The sequence below is a fragment of the Thermobia domestica genome, chromosome 14 (assembly GCF_964235325.1).
Source record: "Thermobia domestica chromosome 14, izTheDome1.hap1.1, whole genome shotgun sequence".
NCBI lineage: Eukaryota > Metazoa > Arthropoda > Insecta > Zygentoma > Lepismatidae > Thermobia > Thermobia domestica.
The window spans coordinates 17,699,887-17,719,783 of NC_137467.1; the positions used below are offsets into that span (position 1 = coordinate 17,699,887).

The 19,897-nt window shown below is 36.7% G+C and overlaps 1 protein-coding gene across 3 annotated transcripts in view; it reads left to right on the top strand.

The window, feature by feature from the left end:
• The window catches only part of LOC145669550 (protein ABHD18), a 49,020-nt gene that overhangs the window by 8,434 nt on the left and 20,689 nt on the right, over positions 1 to 19,897 (top strand). For all 3 annotated transcript variants that reach the window (XM_081737744.1, XM_081737746.1, XM_081737745.1), the window contains exons 3-6: positions 7,641 to 7,725; positions 10,421 to 10,600; positions 14,869 to 14,981; positions 18,932 to 19,070. In XM_081737744.1, the coding sequence (XP_081593870.1) occupies positions 7,641 to 7,725; positions 10,421 to 10,600; positions 14,869 to 14,981; positions 18,932 to 19,070 (517 nt within the window). The remainder of the gene's footprint in view (positions 1 to 7,640; positions 7,726 to 10,420; positions 10,601 to 14,868; positions 14,982 to 18,931; positions 19,071 to 19,897) is intronic.

A 19,897-nucleotide genomic window follows, 5' to 3' on the forward strand; every position in this document is an offset into this window, starting at 1 on the left:
CTGATGGAGCTCGTATGGTTCGATTTACACGTTAAGCTGTAGATCCAGATATATAGCCTCGCGACTGAAAGAGACACTAAACTCCACATCAGCGAACGTGTGTTATCGTTTTTATTGCACAGCAGACAAAAACGAAATTTCGTTATACAGCACATGTCCGTGGTATCTGATTTAAGAATTACAATTCGAACAGTCTCTTTATAGAATCTAAAGGTTTTAGCAACAAAAAGGAAATTAAAAGCACAGATAAAAATACTTTGTGTCTCATTAAGTAACACATTTCGAACATAGTTATAGTCGTTCCAACCTAAGTATGATAATCATTGAAGTAAAGGTTCAAATTTGGAATATACAAGTCAATACTCAACCACTCGTTATCAATGGGTGACAGATGGCAGCACCGGACGGCACACAGAACTAGCGGCAGCGGTGAGTGTGATTACCGTTTTTGATACTTATGATACTCATGAAATGGCGACGATACTCATTACAAGAACAGCGTGTAATCATTCGTTTTCTGCATTTCCGTGGTGAGACACCGCTTGAATGTCATCATGTCGAGTGAGACATGTGATGATGATTATGATGTCATGGATGTGTTCGTGGGTGCGACAGTTCAAAGAAGGCAGAACGTCGTATGACAACAAACCAAGACAATCTCGGCCTGACACAAGCCTGTCTGACGACGGTGTGCACATGTCCCAGGGAAATGCCAACTTTGGTGGCGATGTGTTCCACACTTATTCGGCAATCCCCCAAAACAACTTTCTCCACTCATTCGGTCATGTCGTCAGACCGGCTTGTGCGAGGCCGAGATTGTCTCGGTTTGTTATCACAGACGTTCTGCCTTCTTTGAACTGTCGTGCCCACGAACAGACATTAGACATATCCATGACATCATAATCATCATCACGTGTCCCACTCGACTGGCGATGAATTTCAAGCATTGTCATACCACGCGAATGGAGAAACCAAGGAGTATCGTAAGTACCAAAAACAGTCATCACTTTCATTGCTGTCGCTAGAGTTTTGTCTGCCCTACGGTGTTGCCATCTCTGTCACGCATTAACAACGAGTGCTCACGTATTTAAAAACAAACAGCACGTTCCTATCTGTTCCAGGTCCTGAGATAGAGATGTTATAACTTGAATGCACGTCGTTAAGTTGCAATTGTGTCACTTCCTTTCTACCAATTATGTTTATTAATACATTGAAACATTAATGTAACTGAAACAAGTGGAACTAAGAAGCAATGATTCTTTAATTACTATTGTTAGTCAGCTACATAGAAAATCATTTAATACTCATGAAGAGCAGTATATATGTACATTCACGTCCAAAATTATTGTCACATGTCTATAAATATGTTGTTGTAGGAACATAATTTGATAACGAATTCGCCCGGTATTTCTTATAATGTTAGTATGTGTATAATGGACAAAGACATGTATGTGGCAAATTTCATGTCAAAAGAGCAGTAAATAAGAACAATAAAACGAAAATAAAACTTTCTTGTCCATTTAGCAACATTTTGTTTCACTTATTCTAATTTTTATATTTATAATTATTTTCCTATGAAATTTACCAGAAATATACATTTCCCGATTATACACACAGTATCACTACTAAAAGTATCCTGCAAAATCATTATCAAATTATATTCTTACAAGAAGACAGTTATAGATATGCGACAGTCATTTTGGACATGAGTGTACCAAGTTAACTTTATGAAGAACTACTGGAAGTACAAGAAGTAATACTTCACTCGGAAGAAAATAATCAGCGGGGTATAAGTCCACAAAGTTACTTATCTGGAAATATTTGTATTAAGAAAGACAATACTTTCTTTTTAATACCGAAACGTGCATAACTGGACAGTTCTGGATGCTTTCGAGATAATTTCATATGAGTATTAAATACGCGTCCTATTAAATGAAGTGGATATTAATGACAAAATTGATCACAAGAGTGAAAAAACATGCACTGAGAACACTTGACTCAATTGGTTTAGGAAGCAAAAGAAAGTAAGACGCAAGAGGACGTGCTTCTCTTTTAAAAATTGGGTGTTCAGATTAGTAGATGTACTGGAATCGTTCACAAAAAAAACTGTTGTCCCTTACGTTGACACCAGCTTGAAGAGGATACCAGATTAGTGTCAAAAGTTTTCAGGCAACTGAGAGATAATATCAGAAAGGTAAGCAAATAACTATGGAAAATCATGGTATTTATCTAAATGAAGCATCATTATGGAATGAGACATACAATATTTTGACAGAGTGAAAAAAAAAAAAAAAAAAAAAAAAAAACAACGAAATTTATACTTTCATATTTCAAGTGTTTTCAAAATACTATTGCTTTTACTACTGAATATATGTAGCATGTTCCAACAAAAATGACGGATGTAATATAATAAATTAAAGTGCCTTAAAAAAAAAAAAAAAAAAAAAAAAAAAAAAAATTGCATCATTACAACGGGTAAAAATTTCCGATTTAAGAATCCCAAGTTTGATTTATACAAAGGTGTTTTTTGTTGAGTTAATACCGTGTGTGGTGTAGATTTTGGGCCGGCTGAATGATAAAACCGTACTTTTTTCGAGACGAGGATGAGAAATCCGTGACAGTTAATGAAGAATGGTACTGCATTATGGTTACCACTTTTTGTTTGTTTTGTTTGGACGCATTTGAATAGTATTTACATTGAACGCATGTAGTTTCAACAAGATTGTGCCACTATCTACACATTTCACGAAACTATTGCTTTCTGCAAGAGAAAATTTCCGGCCAAGTCCATTCTTGTAATGATAACTAGAATTAGTGAGCTAGGTCATATATTCATGTACCTTGCGATAGATTTTCTTGAGGGCTTCTGGAATTGGAAGTCTAGGCAAACGGAACAGTGTGCGAGAACTGAAGGAGAAAATTGAACCTGTTATCAGTTACATCGATGAAGAAATATGTGCAAATATGATCATAAATTTCCCTCGCGCCAAGTGAACTTTGTGGTGGACAAACACCGTATGCGTGGTTTTTCTCAGGATTCTCCAGTTTCCTCTCACTTTCTTCATTCCTCCATTTTATTCGTTTCTCATCATCACCATCTCCTTTAGCCTACATGACATAACCGTGGTATGTAAAGGTTTCATTTCATTATAATTTTCATTGGGAGAGTAATGTCGTGCTGAGCAAGTCGTAAGGTACAAATGCCGGATGTCATCCTGTTAAATCGAAGCTTTTACCTGCTGTAATGTAAAATATTAAAAATAAGTGCTGACCATGTATCCAGAAAGATTACTTGTTACATGATTTCGATCCTCTGTTGACCTTTACTAAGTAACTCCTCTCTTGCTGCTATTTCTTTTCTTAATTGTTCATCCACGTAGAGGACATTTTTGAAACATAAAAACTCAGAATCTGCCGAAAACCCAATAAATTTTTAGTGTTACTTTTAGATCTTCATACATCTTTACTTATGGGCATCTATCCTTGTAAATGGAATTTTGAGCTACCTGAATAGAACAAGTGTGTAGTTTTCGATACCTGGGTAGTATTATTAGTGATAATATGAAGTGTGAAGATGAAATAAAAGCAAGGATAGGAATAGCAAAAGAAGCCTTTAGAAGGAAGAAAATACTATTTTGTGGAACCTTGAATAAAGAGAAAAAGACTAGTAAAATGCTTCGTATGGAGTATTGTACCGTGTGGATCAGAAACATGGACAGTATGCAAAAAAATGATGAAAAACGACTCGAAGCTTTCGAAATGTGGGAGTGGAGAAGAATGGATAGAATTGGCTTTGTGAAGCGGAAAACGAATGTGAGGGTGTTAGAAGTGGTGGGAGAGAAAAGAACAATTTTAGATATTATTAAGAGGAAGAGAAACTGGTTGGGACATTGGCTAAGAAGAAACTATATTATAAGGGACGTGCTAGAGGGTATGGTGGCAGGAAACAGAGGGAAGGGGCGAAGAAGCTTACAGTTAATGGACGGTATCAAAACAGAAAAATCGTACCGTGAAGAGGTTAGCGGAAGACGAACATGGAAGCTTCTCAGCTGCGGCAAGTGACTTGCCTCCAAGTGGCAGAATACCTAACGATGATGAAATATGGAAAAAGTTACTTATGTTTCTTAGTGGCATACTTCTCTAAATAGGTTCTAAGAAGACTGATTTACCAAAACTAATTTATATATTTACCCTGTCCGTCCTGTAGACAGGAATCCCAAGAAATACTTTATCAATCATCATAAAATTTGGTGAGGAGAGTAACAAACGAAGATGTTTCACAACAGATAGAATTGAAGAGAACACCTTTACCAAGCATCCTTCATACGAAGACCAATTGGATTGGACACATCTTGCGAAGAAATTGTCTTCTTCATACCAACATAGAAGGAAAGATGGAAGGAAAGCGAGGAATAGGAAGAAAAAGAAGACAACTGATCGATGATTTGGAAAAATAGAAGAAAATATAAGGAGTTAAAAGAGGAAGCTGAAGATCGAGAAACATGGAAGAAACCTTTACAGACACAAACCTTAAAAAAAAATTAAAATAAATAATAACACTAATTAGTCCCAGAACGTGCCAACAGGTAGAATATTTAATAATAACAGAAGGTCAAAAGATAAAAATGGGCTCGTTTCTGTACCCCGATCTTCAAACCAGAAGGGACAAAAATTAATCATTCCTGGTTTTAAGGTTGATCGCTGTAGGTCAGAAACTGTAAGAGAGAGAGAGAGAGGGACAGAACCTATTTTCTGCAATGATTGAGTGTCCCAAAAATCTATTACACCTCTACTCTTATCTCTCTAGTAAAACCGGAAATGATACAAATCTACTGTACCTTCCGGTTTTAATATTGATCCGTATAATAAAAGTGATAACAGATAGCGAGAAGCAGTCGTTTGGAATCGATTTAGTGTTCTAAGAATAGGTACCATCAGTGGTGGCTTATTTAGGGGGTGGCTATTGAGATCAAGCCCCTCCCCCAGCCGAAATCAGTTTGTTATAAGCACAACTTCATTAAAATTTGTCGGCACAAAAAAGGAAACATGTAAGTGCTTATTCACATGTTGTGCAAACCCCTCCCCCCCAAAACAAAATCCTAAATACGCCACTGGGTACCATGTTCATTCTTAACAACCTATTCAAAGGATAAGTGATAGTAAGTCAACCACTTTCGTTTTTAACACAGATCGCCATAGAATGAAAACCATAATAGATAGTGAGAAGTGGTTTTCTGTAATGAACTAAGCATCCAAATAATACATTTAAGATCCTAATCTCTATTAAAACCGAAAGTGACAGAAGTAAACCAGAGATAGACAAGAGAAGCAATCTTTCGTAATCAATTAACCATTCCAGGAATATATTCCTTCTCCACTCGTCTCTCTTCTAAAACCGAAAGTGGTATGTATCTACTACCACTTGTGGTTTGATATATATATATATATATATATATATATATATATATATAAAGGTTAATATGTTTGTGACTTCGTGCCGCTTAAACCACCCGATCGATCTCAATCAAATTTTCAACATAGATGAAGTTCATTTCTTTGGTTCCACATTGACACTGCAACTTCGGGGGGGGGGGGGGGGCAGGAGGAGATATTTTAAAATGACCGATATCAGTGTCGAATCCATAGTTTTTGGGGTCGCTGAGATGAATAGTGACATTAACGATGTTGTTTAAATCCAAATTCAGCCCCGCAACTTGGGGGAGGGGGAGATATAAAAAATTATCGAAAATGACCTATATTAATGCCGAATCCACTAGTTTTCGGTATCGCTGAGACGAACAGTGACACTTCCGATGCCGTTTAAATCCAAATTCAGGCCTTTGTGTTCAAAATGAAACTTATTCTTCCCATGCGAAGAACGGGAATTCTGCTAGTAATTGATAAATAACACGCTAGAAACCGACCTCCTTCACATAGTGTGCACGTGACACTGTTACTTGTTCTGTACTATAAGTGACTTGAATCTAATTTTCAAGAATAGACGTCCACAAGTAAAGATGTGTGAGGATCTACAAACAGCATTAAAAATTATTGAGCTTTCAGCAGTTTCTGTGTTCTAATGTTTCAAGAATGTCCTCTATGTGGTTGAGTAATTTAGGAAAGAAATAGTAGCAAGAGGACTTACTGAGGAAGGTCCCAGGGAGTGTCGAAATCATACAAGAAGAAACAATAATCTTTCTGGATACATGGTTAGTGCTTATTTTTAATCTATAAATATGGACCCTATAGCGCTCATTGGTAAATATATATAAAAGAAATATTTGCTATTTTGTATATATATAGGGTGTTACAAAAATGTGTCATAATATTTTGAGAACAGGTTCCTCACATGAAAATAATGGGAAAAAAAGTTCATGTGACTGCTCAAAGATAGATAGTTTCGGAGTTATGAGGTGCGAAAAACGCGAAACAAGTGAACATTAAAAATTCATAGCTCCACTACTATGGGAGCTCTCATAGTCGAGTCAAGATATTACTGAGGAAGAGGTATTATAGGGAGCTAGCTTGTTTACCAGCGGAGGCTGAGGTAGAGGGGGAAATTTCAACATTTTTTTCTGCCTGACTCTTGCAACACTCCCTTACCCTCCTTCTATATGTCAGCGTTGCCAGGGTGTAGATAATTGCCACGTGAATTTATTGTGAAGAATTAGTGTAAGTTGGTTATTTGTTGAGTGTTGTTGTGATTGCGTTTTTTTTTTCTTTCTTTCTTGTTAATCATTTGACAATGGCTTCACAGCGTAAGAGAGGGCAAACTATACACAGCGAAGCTAGAGAAGTAATGCCAGACCGCTCCGCCACGCGGGTGGTTATAAAATATAGATGGTGAGTAATATGCAAAATGTGCCCAAATACGGTAACTGCTGATGCAAATTTGTAGATGACGAGTTAAAGAAAGAAAAAAAAAACTTTCGATAATGATTGCATAATTTGCATAAACTCTTTGAATTAAGTGAGTATTAGGTGAATTTTTTGACAACGCACTGACAACCCTGCACAGGACCGTCGAGTGACCGTTTCTTGCTGACGGGGGTGGGGCACCTGTTAATCAAATCTGAATTCCTCAGCCTCGCATTAAAGCGAGCTCCCTATAATGAGTGCTCCAGTACTTGCACATTATTTTATTAGAGAGGTAGGTGGAGACTGATCAAGTACTCTTAAACAGCCTCTCTAAAAATGATTGTGCAAGTATCGGAGGCTCTGAAAGATGGATATTTGGATAGTTCACATACTAGTTTCTTAGTGATGTTTTGACCCGACTACGATCGGTTCTATAGTAGTGGAATTATGCACCTTTAAAGTTCAATTTTTTTCACGTTTTTGGCACTCTATAACTACGAAACTAGCCTATGGACTTCCGATCAGAGGTCCATATGAACTTTTTTCTTAATTTTTATGTGAAGAATCTGTTCCCAAAAGATTGTGACAAATTTTTGTAACACCCTATACAGTATTTACTTAAGCGACCAAGTCTGTTACTTTTAATGGACGTCCTTTACATAAGCAATCTAAAGATTCACTTCAAAAATTGAGAAAATTACAAAAGATCTAGAAAAATAATATATTACATGTATGAAATGCGACTTGAAATATGCTTCTTTTTTATGTATTTTTTCTTCCAGATTGTTTGAGTTTAGGAAGTTTGTTTCCAATAGAGAGTCTTGCTACAAATTAGTATCGAAAGACCATCCAATTAAAATAGTAAAGGTGAGATTTCTATCTTCGATAATTTCTTTATCTACATACACAAAATCAGAGGCTTTACTTAATAATATTACTTACGTATGTAAAATGGTACACGATCTAATTTTAATTAAATATTTTTGAAGGTAATACTGTAAGGTAACTTTTTTTTTTTTTTTTTTTTTTTAAAGAAACGAAATATTCTAATTTCGTCGATTTAACATTTTAAAGGAAGATAATAGAGCTAATTTCTTCATTATAACAGTGCTGAGTATGGATCACTCCATTTAAAATCAACTAATTTTAGATTCAAACGTTGCTGACAAAATTTGTTATTTTTAAACTTTCGTACTATTAACCTTTGAACGACCATTGACGCAGCTGCTGCGTCGGGGTTTTAAACCTCAATAACCAAGCCCCTAATTAAGGTAGAAAGATGATTTTGGTATCAATATATTTCTTAAGGTGCAACTTTTCCTTCGGTGTGCATTGTATGTATGTAGAGGATATCACGACGGGGGAGGGGGAGGTAAAGACCGTGTTTTTTTAACATGTTTTTTCGGGGCCATTCCCCCCATTGGGGGTACACTCACATTCGTAAAAATTATATGTGAAGCAATGAAGTAGGCCGCCACTGGATAATATCCTGTATTTGTACTTCTTTCTTATATGGGGGAAATAGTGTGGGGATAAAGTTAGCCAATTTTTGGAGTTTCAGTTTTTCGACGTAAATTACATTTATTTTTACGACGAGCATCAATAGCTGAGCCCCTAATTAAGCTAGAAAGATGATTTGCTACCAATGTATTCCTGAGGGATGAAGCTTTCCGCCAGTATGCGTTTTATGTGTGTTGGGGGTTACTAGGACCGATGGGGGAGGGTGAAGTTCGTTTTTTTATTTTTTTCATCAGGTTTTGGAGGCATTCCTTCCCCCTCTGTGGTACACCCATAAAAATTGGTATTATATTGCAGCAGTGGGTACCATTTTTATATATTATTGTCACAAGTGTATGGCCTACACATAAACATCATTTTGTTAGCGTAGGGTAACTGCAAGGGTTGCCATGGCCCTGCAAAGTCAATTTTTCATATTTTTTAAAAATGATTTTTTGTTCCTTCTTCTACGAATATGGCGGGAATTACACGAATGTTACCTCGTTGGAATTTGTGGTCTGTAAGCTTTTCAACGGTGTATGAATTGTGACTGGGATAATTAGGAGGAGTCACCAGGACCCCCAACATGAGAGTCTACGATTTTGTTAAAATCCCTAGCGGGCGTCTGAAGGTTAAACTAACTAACTCTGGCCTATGGAACCCAGAGGTTCAATACCGCGTTCACAAAAGCTCTCCATTGACTTCTGTCCTTAGCCAACTGGATCCAGTTTTCACATTGCTATTTCTGCGAGATCCATCTTAACTGCGCGTAGCTCTTCCTAATGGTCTTTTTACGATTGAATTTCTAGTTCGGCATCCTGCACATACGCGCTCCGTATCGATATCTGTTACTACAGATCTACTATCTGTAAACTACAGATGTCATTACGAAAACATTCGACCGAGTTTACGTTTATTTGTAAGTAGTTAAAATGCCTCCGCCGATTTGCTTTTTCTTAGTGCTAAAGACGTGAAAGCTTCTGAAATTCATCATCAGATTAATGAAGTGTATGGAGAAAATATTATGAGCGATAATAGGTAACAACGAAATCGTAAAGCATCTTCTCATTTTTTTCGTCAACTTTCTGCACCAAGTCTTCAGCAATGATAGAAAGTCGCCCACTTCTTTCCTCATCATAAATATTCATGCGGCCATTTTTAAAAGCTCTAACCCATCCCGTATCAGTTCAATCGAAGCTTTTTTTAAAGGAATTTTTGGGCTGTGGAAACCCTGGTTAAAATTAAATCCTATGCAACTTAATGTCACACCTCCGAGTTACGATGCTGGACAAAATTGCTGGAATCTTCCTTATGAAAACCATTACAAAGCAGAAAGTGTGTTATAATTCATTATAAGTAGAAACCGGATGTTTAGGCATTAAAAAAGGCACGCAAATAGGCACTTAAAATTTAAAAAAATGGCAGTAAAGTATGCACTAAAATGTAACTCTAAATAATGAAGATAAATACTCAATGCAATTAAAATATAATAATTTCAAGTCATGGGTAATGTTCAAGAATATGGAAATATATCTGTTTGTTAATATCGCTTTTTACTGTGTATATATAAAAACAAAGCTTGACATGTATTCCATGTATGTTTCGTAAATACATTCTATACAGCACTTTGTGACTACACGTAAATGTAAAAATGTCATACACTTCATCAGTACACACAGCAGTCCAAAGTTTTAAAGCACTTATATTTCACTACAAACAGCACTTTCCCAATTAAGCCTTATTTTGAAGCAGATGCATAGAATAGGAAACATTAGGCATTAAAGCAATTATTTAAGCACGAATGGGCGAAATAGGCAAAATGAAATTGGCTTAAATTGAAACTATAATCCCCCATTAAAATTTAAAACGTTATTTTTTTATCATATCTTTAATATTAAAGAATAGGCATTTTGCCTAATATCTGGTCTCTAATTATAAGGATATGAGGTAAGACATTGCTGTCTTTTTAAATATAAAAATGTGCATCCTGTTGCGCCAATCTGTAAATTATGTAAATAACTATTTTGCCTTTGTATTTTTATGCTTCTTTTTTCTCTTCTTGTAGGAAGGGTCGTATTCTGATGCAAAAATAATGGAAGGTGAGTTTCTTTCGCCTTTCGCAACTCATCTTCCTGGATTATTACCACGAGAAGCAGAAACTGCCTACTTTCAAGTGCTTGTTCCCAATGAATGGCGCACTAAACTCCGTCCTATGTGTTTACATTTGGCTGGCACAGGCGATCATGTGAGTATCAGGTTTTTATTTCTGACTTTAAAATTTATTTTCACTACACTATGTGGCACAGTGGCAACTATTACATGTGAACTCTTAAAACAAAACCGAGGAGAGGAATTCTAGAAAACGCAGAAACGTGATTTCAGTTATTTTAAATGAGTTTATGTGCCGAGCAGGGATACATGTGATACTCTACTCCTATAAAAATATATATATATATATATATATATATATATATATATATATATATATATATATATATATATATATATATATATATATATATATATATATTCCTCTGTGCTCAGAATAATTACCGGTATTTCAATTTTTTTTTCTTATTCCATACTTTAGTGAAAGAAGGTATTCTGTCAAATTTCACGTTTCTAGCTGTAGTACAGAGTTTGTGCTGGGGATTGATGAGTGAGTGAATTTGTTCCTGTGTATAATCTCTCTCTCTCTCTCTCTCTCTATATATATATATATATATATATATATATATATATATATATATATATATATATATATGTGTTTATATATATATATATATATACAAGGTCTGTTTAATAAATGACTGGAAAAGTTGTATAAAAAATACAAAACTTCGACGAAGTTTGTGCTGCTTTGTTACTTTTTGGTGGAGTCCTAAAACTATTATCGGATGGGCTTGGCACGCCTGCCTTGCGAACGGGATGCTGGGAATCTGAAACAAGATGGCGGCATCCTTGTGGCTTTGTATCAGCGAGGAGCTGCGGAGTGTGGTTAGATTTCTGTTAGCTGGAGGCTTGAAACTAATCGAAACTAAGCTTCGGATGACAGTGCAATATGTTCATTTTTGCTGCAATATCACTCACCGTAATCCAGGGGCGGATCCAGGATGGACTTCTGGGGGGGGGGGTTGTAATATTGCTACTTAGAGATACTTTTAAGACCTCCAAACTCTGGGATGGGTTTTGTTTATATATATATATATATAATAAGAAAGTTTCCTCTTCTGCAGGTCTCCTCCCTGGATCCGCTCCTGCCGTAATCACTCACCGTATCAACTCTCACAATGTTGTTCTCCGTGACTGCACGTAGAGAGCGTTCTGGGCGTTGCGAATCTTCAACACTTGTTACAACCTGTTTGAGCTTAACTGCCCACTCGTACACTTGTTTGATTTAAACAACTTTCATCATATTGCACTGCCATCCGACGGTGAATTTCTATTGGTTTCAACCCTTCAACTAACAGAAATCTAATGACACTCCGCTGCTCAACGTTGGTGCAAACCTGCAAGAGTACCGTCGTGTTGTTTCTCTTGATTCGCGAGGCAGGCGTGCCAGACCCATGTGATTAATAGTTCGACACCACCAAAAAATAACAAAGAAGCATAAACTTTGTCGAAGTTTTGTATTTTTTGTACAATTTTTGCAGTTATTTATTGAATGGACTTTATATTTTTGTATATATATAATAGTAAATCCACTGACTGATTTACTAATTTACTCGTCAAGAGATCTCCGAAACTACTGTACATAGAACCCTGTAATTTTGTGAAAATGTTCCCCTTCCACTCTAGGATGTAAATAAGACGGGGCTTTGCGTAATACATGTCCTAAGGGGAATAGGGGACATGCATGATGTTTTCTTTTCCCGATATATATGAAAATGAAAGTCACTATGTTTGTAACTTAATAATTCTTGAACTGTCCGACCGATCTCGATCAAATTTTCAACATAGATGAGAATCGGGCCTGGGATGGTTTTTATTATTTCACTTTGATGATACAAGTGTAGGGAAGGGAGAGAGGAGAGAGATTTAAAAATGATCAAAAATGACCAATATAAGTGTCGAATCCATAGTATTTGGGGTCGCTGAGACACTTCCGATGCCGTTTAAAGCCAAATTCAGCCCCGCAACTTAGGGCAGGGTAAGATATATATATATATATATAAATGATCGAAAATGACCGATATTGGTGTCAAATCTATAGTTTTCGGAGTCGCTGAGACGAACAGTGACACTTCTGATGCCGTTCAAATCCAAATTCAACCCTTTATGTCTAAAATGAAACGTATTCTTCCCGTGCGATAAACGTGTATTCTGCTAGTTTTGTATAAACCCGGGTGTCTATCGGTCAGGGAAGTCCCCAAAAAGTCACAAAATCAGAAAAAGGTCATGAAAGTCAACGAAAAGTCACGAAATTTAGCTTTTGGGTCACGATATATAGATATATATATATCATCTGTACAGATACAAGTATAGACGGTAAAATTTTATTCTATAAGACGTCAAAATTCATCACCAAAAATATTTATGGTAGGCTTTAGACGCTGCCAAATCGCAAGCAAAGTAAATTTCCATCGCATGCCGGTCGCCACTTTGAGTTACCTCATATTGTTTTGAATTTGGTACATTGTCATGTATGTGTTCATTATCGCCGAAAACTGTTAAAAGTAACTTGTTTACATTTAAAATTTAGGAAACAAGTAAAACCCCACTTTCAGTGTGGTCAGCTTGCTGGAAAAAAGACTATTCGCTCACACACATACGTGTATAATTCTGAAAAGAACAACAAAGGATCCTATACAAAAGCAATCCCTTTTACTGCAGACAGAATAATTCGTTCATTGTTGATTTATCAACAAATGCAACACAGGTACTACGGATTAGTATTTTCAATTGTAATTGCATATCAATATGCAGTTCTCATTAGTTTCATATTATACCTTTTTCATTTAAATTGATTTTTAAACAACTCTGCACCTGTTGAGAATGTTTAGTAGATCTATTTTTTGTTGTTGTTCTTAACAGTATGTATAACTAACTAACTAACTCTATGGCTTATGGAATCCGGAGGTTCTATACCGCCTTTAAAAAAGCTCTTTACTGACTTCTATCCTTAGCCAACTGGGTCCAGTTTCTACTTTGTATTTCTTCTCTGCGAGATCCATCTTAATATTGTCCTCCCATCTGCGCCTACGTCTTCCTAAAAGTCGTTTCCGATTGGTCTTCCAGTCAAGACTTTGAAAGCGTTTCTACTTTCTTCCATCCTAGCTATATGACCTGTCCACCTAAGCCTCCTAGACTTGATGATAGGGCCGTACCGTTGAAAATCAGCGCCCGGGGCGAGAGTATACGACGGCGCCCCCATACATATATTCCAAGCAATTTTTCCCATCTTTTTTCCTTTTTTCTCCCGAATTTTTCGCCGCCCTTACTTCGGCGCACGGGGCCTCGCCCCCTCCCCTACTGCACGGCCCTGCTTGATGACCCTAACAATGTTTGGTAAACCGTGTAGTTCATCGTTATGAAGTTTCCGCCATTCCCCATTCCCGTTCCTCTTGGGTCCGAATATTCGTCTCAGGATCTTGTTCTCAAATGCTTTCAGTCTATGTTCTTCTCTCAGAGTATGCGACCATGTTTCGCAACCATACAGAACAACAGACATGGTTATCGTTTTATATATTTTAAGCTTCAAATTCCTCGACAGAATTCGCGACGACAAGAGATTTTGAACTGACTAATAACACGAATTCCCTGCGTTTAGTCGACATTTAATTTCTTCGTGAATATGATTTTCGTCCGTTAATATTGATCCTAGATATTTGAAAGTATCCACTTTATCAAAAGCATTATTTAATATTTTAACGTATCCATAATTTGCCGTATTACGGTCCTGACGCACTTCCATGTATTTAGTTTTCTCTGCATTTACTTCTAAACCCACGTCCCTGCAAGCGTTTAATAAGATCTCTGCATTTCTTTCTATTGTTCTCCTATCATCCCCTATTAAATATACATCATCAGCATATGCCATAACCTGATGAATACCGTTCAACTCGAGGCCCTGGTTGCTATCTTTGATTTTCCTTATAGCGTATTCCAGAACAAAGTTGAATAATAATGGCGACAACGCATCTCCTTGTTTGAGGCCATTTTCGACGTGAAAGCTCGTAGACAAAAAATTTCGTAGCCTGGCTTTACTTTGGGATTCATTTAAATATATCTTAATTAATCTAATTAGTTTTCTCGGTAACAGTGTGTATAAAAATAAAAATATGCTTATCAGAACAAAATTAAATAATAATTAAAAATATATCGGTATTACATTATAATTGTCTTTATTCCTTCCTCTTATCTTCGCGACCTTCATTGGGAGGGGGGAGCCTTGGCGTCCCCCAGGTTAAGAAACCCTGATCTACTGCATAACTGTTAAGTCTTAATTTTAAGAAGATACAAAATCAAATTTCTTGAAATAGATAACTAAAAGAAGTATGTATTTGTTTCTAGTATTTTTGGAGGAGGCGAACACTTATGGCAAAACCTTTACTTAAAGAGGCAGGAATAGGCTCCATAATTCTTGAAAATCCGTTCTATGGCTTGCGTAAACCAAAGGATCAAGTGTAAGTATTCTAGATACTACTTATCACACTGCTCTTTTGAGAAAAAGGTGTCGGTAGGTAACAAAAATTTGTTATTGCAGTATCGTTTACACTCTTAACGTGTTCTCCAATGTGCTTTCATCGTTACTGGATCTCTCTTCTTTCTTTTGATACCAACTGTAGACGACCGTGAAGTAGCTCTGATTTACATACAGGGTGTTTCAAATTGAATGTCGGGGTTTTAAAATCTTATAGTATTTATTACTTTTAACGTACAATTATAAAACACCAAATGAAGAGCACCTCAAACCGTTTTTGCAGCAAGTGTTCAATGTAAGCACTGTTCGTCACAAGTCATACATCGAGTCGATAGGTGAGTTATTCCCAAACTTTGACCAGTATGTTTGGAGTAATTGTTGCAACAACTGTTTCAATCCGCTTTGTTAAGTCGGGTAAGTGAGCTGGTAGCGAAGGGGCATACAGATGATGCTTTATAAATCTCCAAAAGTAAAACTTGCATGGCGTCAGATCTGATGAACGTGGAGGGACATAAACTTTCTGCCGAGATATGGCACTAAACACATTCAATTTAGGGAAGTCGCGTTGCAAGTGTACAGTCCGCAGCAAAAAAACCCTGCAATATGAGCATGTAAGTTTATTGTGAAACTACGCCTAATAGCGCAGGAAATCAACATAACGTCTAAGTGGCACGAATCACGACAGGAGAAACTTCGGCGTCCTCCTCTGCACACTTATTTTGGAGCAAGGGACTTCGTCGTTTTACAATAAACTTACATGCTCATGTTGCAGGTTTTTTGCTGCGGACTGTACCATTTCGTGGAGATTTGTTGACTTTCAGATGAAAATATTATGAGTGTTCAATCGCCACTCAGGTGAAAATGTCGATTCATCACTGAAGACGACAACACGATCCAGAAAATCTTAATCGTCATGCAGCAACTAGTTGCCATCTTTGCTACTTGCGCTTTCTAACAGCAGACAGAGGGAAGAGTGTATGCACTTGTGTGCGTACAAAACTGTTTGAGTTGCTCTTTCATCTGATGTATTAATTATAATTGTAAGTTAATTGTAATAAATACTACAGAGCCTTAAAACCCTGATGTTCATTTTGAAACACTCTCTATGTGCTAGAGTTAACTGTGTGAGAGGGTTCTACTGTTGTTCATGAGGACAACTGCGCAGACACTGTCTGTACAAGTAGAGGTGACCCAAATGTTACTGTAAGCCGAAAGAGTTGGTAAAATTCCAGTATTTTAAACTGAAAATCACCTATTTGGAACAACTTTTCTCTGTTATCTAATGTTTCGTATCTTGACTCATAATGGAGTTGGCTTATAGATTCGAACTTTTGGTACACCCGGTATATTTCGTCTCCATTCTAATCTCTCTAATTTCCGGCGGGAGCTCATGTGGTTCGGATTCCACGTTAAGCAGTACGTCCACGTCTCATATAGCCTCGCTGCTGAAAGGGACGCTAAACTAAAATCAACTCAACTCAACTAATCTCTCTACTAAAACCAGTAGTGGTAAAGGTTAACTTCCACTTGTGGTTTCAAGTAGTAGAAACTATCACGCCATACAAACAGACTCCTTCCCGTGTTGTACACGTGACACTGCTACTTTGTTTTAAATGTTCACTGATTGTCATTTCAGGAGAAGATGGGTCCACAAGTTGTGGATAATGAAAGATTCCAAAACTGGCATAGCATTGTTCTTATTTGCTATTGTTATTGTATGTGATGGTGAAGGAGGGCAGTTTCTCACAGTGTGCCCTGGGCGCTGTTGATGTCAAACACGGGCCTGCGAACCACCGTAGTAAATCGAACTCGGGCCTACGTGCATCAGAGGCACACGCGTTATACACTAGACCAGCAAAAAGGACTGGAACGTATTGATGGTATAACATCATATCTCGTTGTTATCTGTTTAACCCTTTGACTACCATTTTTTTTAAATGTGAACATTCTTTTATATATACGACTCCTTTAATGTGGGATATTCCTGACATCTGTACACAGTTTTGGAAACTAAACACAGTCTCCTGGTTCATCCGACCCAATGGGAGAACAACATGCATTTTTTTCTAGAATTTTCTAAAAAAAATGCATGTTGGCATTCGCTATTCGCATGGAACACATGTATCCCGTTGGTAATCAAAGGGTTAAACACTACCACTGCCTCTATATTTACTAACTCCCTGGCGTTAACAAATGACGAACGGTGGTAAGATTATTTAATTGATTGATATGTGATCCCACTCCACTTTTTACATTTCCAAACTGTACTATTCATAAGTGTCGGAAGTCTTATAGGACGGCTGTACTCCTTCCGTCTGTCTATCGACAGGTATCAGGTAGCTAAAACGGTGAGAGGTTTTTGTTAATCAGTCGATTCAACGTCCCAAGAGAATGTTGATTTCCTCCGCAAACCTTAAGTCATACCAGAAGTTCCGCTTAAATGCGTGCTGCAATGTATCAACACTACTTGTTTAGGCAAGTTCTAGAACCCTCCAGCTATTTGTTATGGGGTAAAGTCCATTTTCGACGTCACTGTCCTCTAGCTGTCTAAATCTGAACTAGGGATTCTGAAAAGAAAAATATAGAAATATTTTGAGTTAACTGAGTTTCCAACAATTTTTTTTTTTTTCAAAATATCCTTATAAGAATTATTACATGACGTGTTGAAATCAGGGACTGTTTTTGAGCTCACTCTGTATATATATAAACACTAGATTGTCCCAACATTGACATTCATGTGATATGACCACATTAATTTAAAACATGGCTTTTGGGTAGTGATATTCACCTCGTTGTAGGCATACTCACGAACAAGCTAGTGATGGATAAACCTGTAAGAAAAGGAAAGTAAATAAGACATTTGTTAGTACTTACAGTATACAGTAGGATTTTGTACGTACAGTATATTTGTAATTTTTCATGTTGAAATATATAAAAAGAATTAGGCTTCCATGTTAATTGGAGGCATGTAAATATTACGTAGCATTGATAGAATTTGTTATATAATCTCAATAATATCCATTGTGCTGTTGCAGCAAATAATGTGAAGAACTTATTGCAGAGTATGATTAAAGTTGATGATCTTGATGATGTTTACTCATTAAAGTAACCGAAATATTAATACTGTAATGACATTGTCCATACTGGAATACTAAGAAGGTTATGAATCAGGCTCGCAACCAGACAGAGGTTTGGGAGAGCCGTGAATATGTTAGGGAAGGGGCAAGTCATGAAAAATTCTCGTACAAATATCTAAACTGTGTTTTTTGAATTAATAATAGAATTTTGTATTGAGGTCTGGAGGGGACACGAAAAGTTTAGGGGGATCCAGCCTCCCTAACTCCCCTCTGGTTGCGGGCGTGTAATGAATATAATTAAATAACAAATATACCTTGCGTATATTTTTCTTGTTGCATAGAACAATCATTTCGGCATCTATAAGAATTCCTGGTCCTTTTTCAAGTCTACTTTACCTTGAAGACGAAGAACCTAGTTGTCACCTGTATGTCGATTTCTTTTTCCACATATTTTGAATTGTTACTATGTAAGTCAGTGCCAAAGTACTCAGAACATGTGGAAGAACAACTCAAGATATAGGTGACAGCGTGGTTCTTCATCTTGAAGGTAAAGTAGACTTGAAAATGCTATCATGGTAATTGTATAAAACAAAGAAAATACACGCAAGGTATGTCCATTATTTTTATTTTATTCATACATATGCGCGTATTATACAAGGTGAGAACCTTAACATGTTATACTAAGAAGGTTAGTTATTTCAACGTATATTGAATCTTAGTTTGATATAATTTTGAAAAAAATAATAAAATAAAAACTAAATACAATAGAAAAAACAAGCCAAGATTTTATATTTGTTTTCATTTAAAATTGGCTTTTTTTGCGCTTGATTTACATTAAAGATTTTTTTCCCCCAAGGCGTTCGAACTTGAATAATGTGTCCGACATCTTCGTGATGGGAGGATGCCTTATTCTGGAGTCTTTGGCGCTGTTTCATTGGTGCGAACGAATGGGACTGGGCCCTCTAGGCATAACAGGCATCTCAATGGGCGGACACGTAAGTATTTTTATTACATTTAATTAACGATTTTCATAGACTCTGGTTCGCACTTTTTTGTTTCAAGTGATAATTTCTCTGCGTAATTTCCAGACTACTAGTTAATTTTTAAAGATATTCTTCGTAACTTGTTCCTTTCGTCAACCAGATCCATGCCATCATAATTGATTTGAAAATGCAGTATTTGATATAATACCTACATACCTACAATGCAAACCATTTCAGTAAGTACTGTTTTCGAAGTACTAAATAACTAATTTCCTCGCGTACAAATTGCAGCTAGCCTAAGTGCAAGAATTAGTTACAATGCTGGAGCTCTGTTGCCGTTCTTTTAAACAAATTGTAAAATTTACAACTCAATACTAGTATCCTAGTTAATTATTTTGTTTGGCATCCGTGCTTTTTTAGGATCAGAACTGCATCGACTGGTTCCACCTACTTGAATGGATTGAATGGCAAATAATGTTAACCCAGCTACAGCAACAATGACTCATGCTTCAAGTACACATGCATGCAGTCCTTTGTACCGCGGGGTTTTCCTTCTTTGTGCAGTAAGTAACCTCAATATTTGGATCAACTCGATGATTTTGTTCGCGAAGAGTTTTGTCTGCTTCGCTGATGTGACTTCCCCATCCGCTGATGTGACTTATTATACTGTCCTGTTAAAGGAAAATTAGACCCCATAGTATTAAAAAAATAGATCACTGTTTAACACTCACTCAGATTAATTCATATCTGCCCACAACAAGTCGTGTAAAGCACGTCAGTTCACAAATATTAGTTTTTGTATGGTCACTTATGAATCCTGGATGTTATTATTGTGGTAT